Source organism: Acomys minous (genome assembly GCF_964271855.1).
Source record: "Acomys minous genome assembly, chromosome: 11".
NCBI classification, from domain to species: domain Eukaryota; kingdom Metazoa; phylum Chordata; class Mammalia; order Rodentia; family Muridae; genus Acomys; species Acomys minous.
Window position 1 is genome coordinate 56,579,061 of NC_140492.1, and position 6,650 is coordinate 56,585,710.

General features: G+C 59.8%; 1 protein-coding gene across 1 annotated transcript in view; it reads right to left on the reverse strand.

Moving 5' to 3' along the window:
* Positions 1-3,575, reverse strand: part of ADCY5 (adenylate cyclase 5) — a 153,301-nt gene extending 149,726 nt beyond the window's left edge. The window contains exon 1 of the mRNA XM_084802389.1: positions 1,846-3,575. Coding sequence (XP_084658515.1) covers positions 1,846-2,979 — 1,134 coding nt within the window. The 5' untranslated portion in view covers positions 2,980-3,575. The remainder of the gene's footprint in view (positions 1-1,845) is intronic.
* Between the last annotated feature and the right edge of the window lie 3,075 nt (positions 3,576-6,650).

The following is a 6,650-nucleotide window of genomic DNA, read 5'->3' on the forward strand; positions in this document are numbered from 1 at the left end:
AAGGAAAAAGTCTAAAGACCACAGTGGGAAAAGAAGCCTGGAGTGTAGAAGATTGGGGGGGGGGGGGGGGAGGCGTGGGAGGCAGGGGTGGGGTGGGGGTTAGGGGGTACAGTGTGGTAGGGGGGGAACTAGCCTGAGGAACCACCAGGGAAAGTCCATCTGTGGATTTATCCCCGTCTCTGAAAGCCTATGCTCAGGACTGCTTTCCATGGCTGCCAGGCCACAGCTTCCCAAGTCCAGTGCTTGAGCTATCTATGCTGAAAGCCTCTGCTGCCACACATGAACCAAGGGCCCTACCAAAAAAAAAACCAAAAAAACAAAAACAAAAACAAAACCAGCTATACCCACGCTATCCTGGCACAACACCCATCTGAGAGGGAGAGGGACTCCATAACAACAACAGGGGTCACGCTTTCCAACCACAACCATCACCTCAAAAGACTTCTCTCAAGTTCAGATCTGACCTCAAACCCTCAACCGTTTCTGATACCACATCAGAAAAAAAAAGTAACATCACCCACAATTGGACCTGGTCCAGTAACCAAAGCTGGTCAGAAGTTGCTAAGTCACTACTAAGTATTTAGCACATACAGGGGAAGGGAGGAGGAGAGAGAGGGATAGGTGGATAATGCCAGGACTCCAAGGAGGCTACACTGGACAGGGAGCAAAGTGGTGCTCCCCACTGGTGCCGTGGACAGCAAGTGCTCCAGTGTGCCTCTGGATCCACTAGTAACCCAGCGGAGGGGAGAAAGGCTAGTGTGGCCGTGAGAGGAGTTGAGCCTCCACACTGAGGATGCTAAGAGTGAAAGGGGGGGGGGTGCATAGCCAGCTCTTTCCATCTTCTAGAAGAGAGACCTGGGAGCCGGAGCGGCCCCTCACGGTCACGATGTCCCCTGAAGAAGGGTTAACCAGATGAAGTCACAGGAGAGCACATCCAGACAGATGCAATATTCAACATGATCAAAGTCTGGGGAAGAAGCAAAAGGCAGAGGGAAAGAGGGAAAGGAGTAGTGACAATAGGATAAGTGTCCAGAGGGTCCAGAGAGGAGGGTTAGGAGGTGCAGACGCTCACCTGCTACAAGACCCCACCTGATGATCCACCCAAGCCACATGCAAACAAACAGGCCCAGTGGGGCTCAGAGAACAGGGGTGGGGGGTATCAGGGAGACCATCTCAATTCTAAGTTCAATATCCTTCCGAGCCTGCCATGTTAGGTTTGCCTAACGGGTCCTGTTAGGGATATAAAGCCCCCACATGACGGCATCCAGAAGTGTCTAAGCACAGCCCGGAAGGGGACCACCATCACAGACATCTCAGCAACCCTTTCCCGCCTTTGCTAAAGACCGATTTGGGGCTTGGGGCCCTATGGGAAAGGAAACAAACTCAATCACTCCTGCTTCAAGATCTCTCCCAGCAGCCCAGCCTCAGGGGACAGGGTTATAGAGTCCTCCTTAACACCGGGCAAGGCGTGCCCAGGACTGTTCTGGAGTGCTTGTCTGCTAGAGGGCCCAGCCACTTGTGTTGGGAGCTTTCTGTGTACAGGACCACAGGTTCTGGAAGAAGCAGGGACTCCGCAATTTTCTCAAACCCTCCTTTCTCACTTGAGTTGGCAACTGTTGACTAGTTTGAAGAATGCCCTCTACCAGACCAACATTACAAGCCATGCAAGAGCAGACTTTAGCATCTAAAGCAGAAAGGCCTGGAAGGCACATAGAGAGGCGTGAAGCCCTGTCTCTCCGGTTACTTTTACCACTGTTTTGACTGGTGTGAGCTGAAAAACTTTCTTCCAAAATCAGGCCGAGGCCTGCCCAACCCTCAGTTAAGTGTGGCCAGGTGCGCTCTTACCTGCTTCAACAGAAACTGGTCCTGGGAGTTGGTGTGCAGAGAGATGGCCAGGTGGAGGGCGGACAGAAGCACCCCGCTGAGCACCGCGGCCCTCATGCGCACAGGCAGCAGGGTGTAGATGGTATAGATGAAGAACACGGTCCACCAGATGCCCTCGGAGGCGCTCCGTGGCTGTGGCAGCAACAGGCCCACTACCTGGACAGCCAGCACCACAGCGATGAGCGCATAGCAGGCCAGACCCATGTGGTCCTGGTGGAAGGCTGCACGGTTGCAGAGCACGGCCATGATAAGGATCACGCCCACGGCGGTTGCCAACACAGCCAGGTAGGGTAGCTGGAGCGGGGGCCGCACTGCGTGGAAGGCCAACATGACCAGGCACACGAGCACCAGCACGGCCATGAGCATCGTGAGGCTGCTCTGGTTCAGGCGGAAGAAGTAGCGCTGGTACAGCCGCTCCAGTTTATCCGACGGGAACTTCTTAGAGCGGAATATCTGCAGCAAGGCCAGGCAGCAGGTGCCCAGAGACAGCACCGCGCCGGTCCCAGAGCCTGACGCCACCGAACTGCCGCCATCCCCGGACCCGTCTCCATCCTCGACGGTGCCACTGCCCGGCTCCAGATCATCGGCCGCTCGGCCTTTCCCCCGACGCTCCTCCAGGCCCAGCTCCACCGAGCGGGGGCGCACCTCCGTCCCACCTGCGGCCGCCGCGGCTGCAGCCGAACCGCCGCTGCCGCCCGCAGGGGGCGCCCGGGTGCTGCCCCCTCCAGCCGCGCCCCGCCGCTGCCGCCTGCTGCCGCGACCGCCGTCGTCGCCGCCGCGCTCCTGCCAGGCAGACTTGGAACGGAAGCTGAAGCCGAAGCCCCCAGCCAGAGGGTCATCACCGCTTAGTGGAGGATCGTCGTCGTCGTCACCACGCCAACGGCTGGCCAGGCGCTGTTGCTGCTGTGGGGTCACCGGCCCCCCAGATCTCTTGGTGGAGCTGCGGGCCGAACCCCCGGGGGCGTGGGGGTAACCATTGGCGCGGGAATCCGCTTCTCCCCAAGCGGCGCGATGCTCCGGGCCTCCCCGGGGCGACGGCGACGCTGCTGTCTGTGCAGCGTAGCCCGGGGGGCTCACGCTTTTGGAGCCGGACATCCCCCCCTCGGCCTCGTCGTCTTCTTCCTCTTCCCCCGGGGGCCGGGCCGGGAGTCTCCAAGGAGAGGGCGGACGGCCAAGTAGGGGGACCAGGCTAGGGTCACACGTCGAGGGAGGCCCGGGGCCCTGCGCAGCAGCGGGACATCGTGGCACCCCCGTCCTGAGCGGTGGAGGACAACGGGAAGGCTAGCGGGGAGACAGCGCAGCCCGGAGGTGAGAAGTAGCTGCGAATCAGAGTCCAGAGTCTAGGTCCGAGACGGAGTTGGCTCCGAGCGAGGGCAGCTGGGACAGCTCCGGCTGCTGCGCCGCGCGCAGAGATGTCCGGACTCCTGGCTCGCGTCGAGCTCGACGAGAGCCGAGAGTTGCAGACCAGGCGGGACGGAGAGGTGTCCTTGCGGGCGGCGCCTCTCCGAAGCTGACAGTACCCGGGCGCGGCGCTCCCGGTTTCTGCCTAAGCGGCGGAGCTCAGCGGCTCTCCCAGCGAAGTGGAGACGAGGGAGGCTCGGCAGGGGTCCCGGCACGGAGACGCAGCGGGTGCCCTTTGCTCGCGGCGCACTGGGAGCGACTGGGAGGTGCAGGCTCCTGCCAGCATTATTTTCTTACGAGGGGTGGGGAGGTGGGATGGGGGGTGGAGAGGACGGGGGAGGGGGCGGCGGGCGGAGCAAGAGCTCCGGAGCCCAGGGGAGGAGGGTCCTGGAGCCTGGGGGGGCCGTCGCCCTCATCCCCCCACCTCCGGCGGCGCGAGAGTGGGAGCGTGGCCCCCGCGAAAGGCGAGCCGAGCCTCCGGCGCGTCCGCGCAGGGGGCGGGGGCGAGGACCGGCTCCTGCGGTGCGGCCCTTCCCTTCTCGCCTCCTTCTGTCCTCCAGACCCAGCCGGCTGGCCCGTACCCGCAAGTCCCGAGGGCTGAGTCGCTGGCTCGGCAAGCCGCGGGTTCTTCGCTGCCGGCGGCGGGCCCACCGTGGCCGGGCGCAGAACCACTACGCGGAGGGCGGAATCCGGCGCAGCGCCGCCGCCGTTCTGCCCCAACGCAAGCGGGCTTCTCCCGGGGACCACGGCATCCAGCGATGGAGGGCTGCGGCTCACCAGCAGCCGACCGACAGGGGCCGGCCGAAGAGCCGCGGCGCCCCGGGGGCGCTCCCGAGGGGCCCGCGGGAGCCCGGCTCCGGGCGCGCCATGCACGCCTCGGGCCCTGCGCCGCTCCGGCCGCTCGCGCCGCTCCTCCCTTCTCGCCCGCTCGCCGCAGCCGCCGCCGCCGAAGCGCCCTCCGCATCCCCTCCTCCCGCCGCCTCCCCGCCCCCCGCGCCGCTCGGGCCTCGGCTCACAGCGGCGTGCGGCCGCCTCCGCCCTCTGCCCTGCCCGGGCCCGGGCCCTGCTCCCGGCGCCCCGCGGGCATACTCAGGCCCGGCCTGGGGTCGCAGGGACCCCCGCTCCCCCTTCCTCACCTAAAATTTTCACTGCGCCCCTCCCTCCCTGGTGTCTGGACTCGGGTCAACCGGCGGGTCCTCGTCGGACCTGGGTAGCGGGCGATCCACCCCCGGCCGGTCCTGCGCCCCCAGTCCTATCTCCCCTCTTTTTATTACCCTTTCCCCCCACCCCCATTCAACCCAACTTCAGCAACGGTGCTGCGCCCCCCTTCTCTAGTCCGGCTCCATTGGCCGTTTCCAGAGCTGTCAGATTCGAGTCCAGCGCTCTTATTGGGCGATTCTGTGGCCCGGCGACGGTGCCAAAGGAGGGCGCGCCGGGTGGGGGGCGCCCCGGCCGCTACTACCGCAAGGAACTGGAGACACGGTCCCCTGAGAGGGTGGAGGGACCCAGAGCCAGACCCGGAAATGAACTAGGGAGATGCGGAGACCGAGGATCTCTGAGGCATAGGAAGACAGCCAAGGGAAAGATGGAGTTGCTTGCAGTGGGTGAGGCCGATGCAGGCGGGGCGGGGCGGGCAGGACCGCTTCGGAGCGTAGTTACTAAGAGGGCTGTGAAAACACCTGGCGTTTATAAGGAGCTCTATGCCTGTTAGTGCCTTTTAAATCACATTTGGTCCTAATAACAACCTTGGGCCATGATGGGAACAGGGCCTGTGTAGCTGTTTCCTGTTTGTAAATGTGGAAACTGAGGCTCCAAGAACTTAGACAACTTGGAGTACACCATACAGGTCTCCTAACCTACAACCCAAAGATCTTTTCTTCAATGCTAGGCTGTCTCCCACATCTAGCAGGTTGTTCCCAGGAAAGATGTCCACGGGCAAGATAGAAGCTCCTTGCCAACCAGGGAAGCAGAACTGACCATTCTGGCCCCTCCCCCTAGCCCCCCCTCCCCGAACAAAGGCAAAGGTAGGCAAGACTATACAGCTGAGAAGAAGACTTGGGTCTGGCTGGGAATGTGCCTCTTCAACTCCCTAGACCCTCTAAGCTGCCCTACTGGAGTTCTGGCAGTTTCGAATAGGGAGGGTGGGTGAACTACACGCCTTCAGTCCCTTTATCCGTCCCGCCCATCCCCAAAGTTGACAAGACATCCTCCTCTACTGGTCATCCTTTCCAGAGCTACAAAATCGGGAGGAGAGAAAGAAAGAGAGATTCCAAGAGATCTGAGTAAACTGGGTCTTGAGTAATCATCCAGCCTTTGAGAAATGCGGGCTTAGCTAAGTGGTAAAAGCATCGCGAACCTAGCCAGCAAAACCCTAGCACGCTGGAAATGTGCAAAGCACTGTGCTGGATGCCACCAGGAAAAGATGGGCCTGGAACTCATAATGAAGGAGGGAACAGAGTTGGCCAGCCCCATCAGCTCAGCCACCTTCAGTATTCAACAAGATCCCAAGAGCCTATCAGTGTACAGAAAGACAAAAACATCATCTCCCACTGTGAGTGCCAAAAAGATTCTGTGGGTGCAGTCAGGGAAGGAAATATTACCATATTTATTAAGCTTCTTGGTACTCTAGGAATATTCTATTGTCAGTGTCAAATGCCAATAAGATAACAATAAGATTTAATTGTGATCTTAATTGGCTCTTCTTTTTGATTTGAGAGTCGAGCAACAGCTCGTTCTGTGTTCAGAGACGGAGTGATCTGATGAGCTATGCAGAAGAGCTGTGACTTTCTAGGCAGAAAATGGCCGAAGAGGCAGAATCAGAACAAAGAGGGCATAGATCTTTTCAGAGAAGGCGGAACCAGAGCAGTCTGCCTTGTCTTGTCAAGGCTGGTGTGTTTGGAAAGTTCCCGCCTGTGTATTCTCTCTCCGCCCCCTGATTTCCTGGAAGGTCAGATGAGGAGCAAGTGTGGCCTGAGCTGGAACTTGAGCACCAGTGCTTCCATTTTGGTTGGGTCTGTTGGGCCTGGTGCAGGATCTCAATCTAAATCAGCGACCTCCTGTAAATTGTATTCAACAGCACGTAGCCATCTCAAGGAAAGTGTTAGCTCCTCCAGCATAAAGATTATCCCACTCAGAGAATTCAGCCATTGTAGCAAATACCATGTTTAAAAGAGTCTTGGGACGTAGGCAGCTGCAGCACAGAAGGCAGGTAGAGACAGTGAGGTCACTGGCTAGCCTTCTACCCTCGACCCTATACCCATTCCTCTAACTCTCCTAAGGTCATCCCTCCTCCTCCTCCTCCTCCTCCTCCCCTTCTGCTTCTTCCAGCACTGCTAATTGAAACTAGGGCTTCTCACATAGTACTC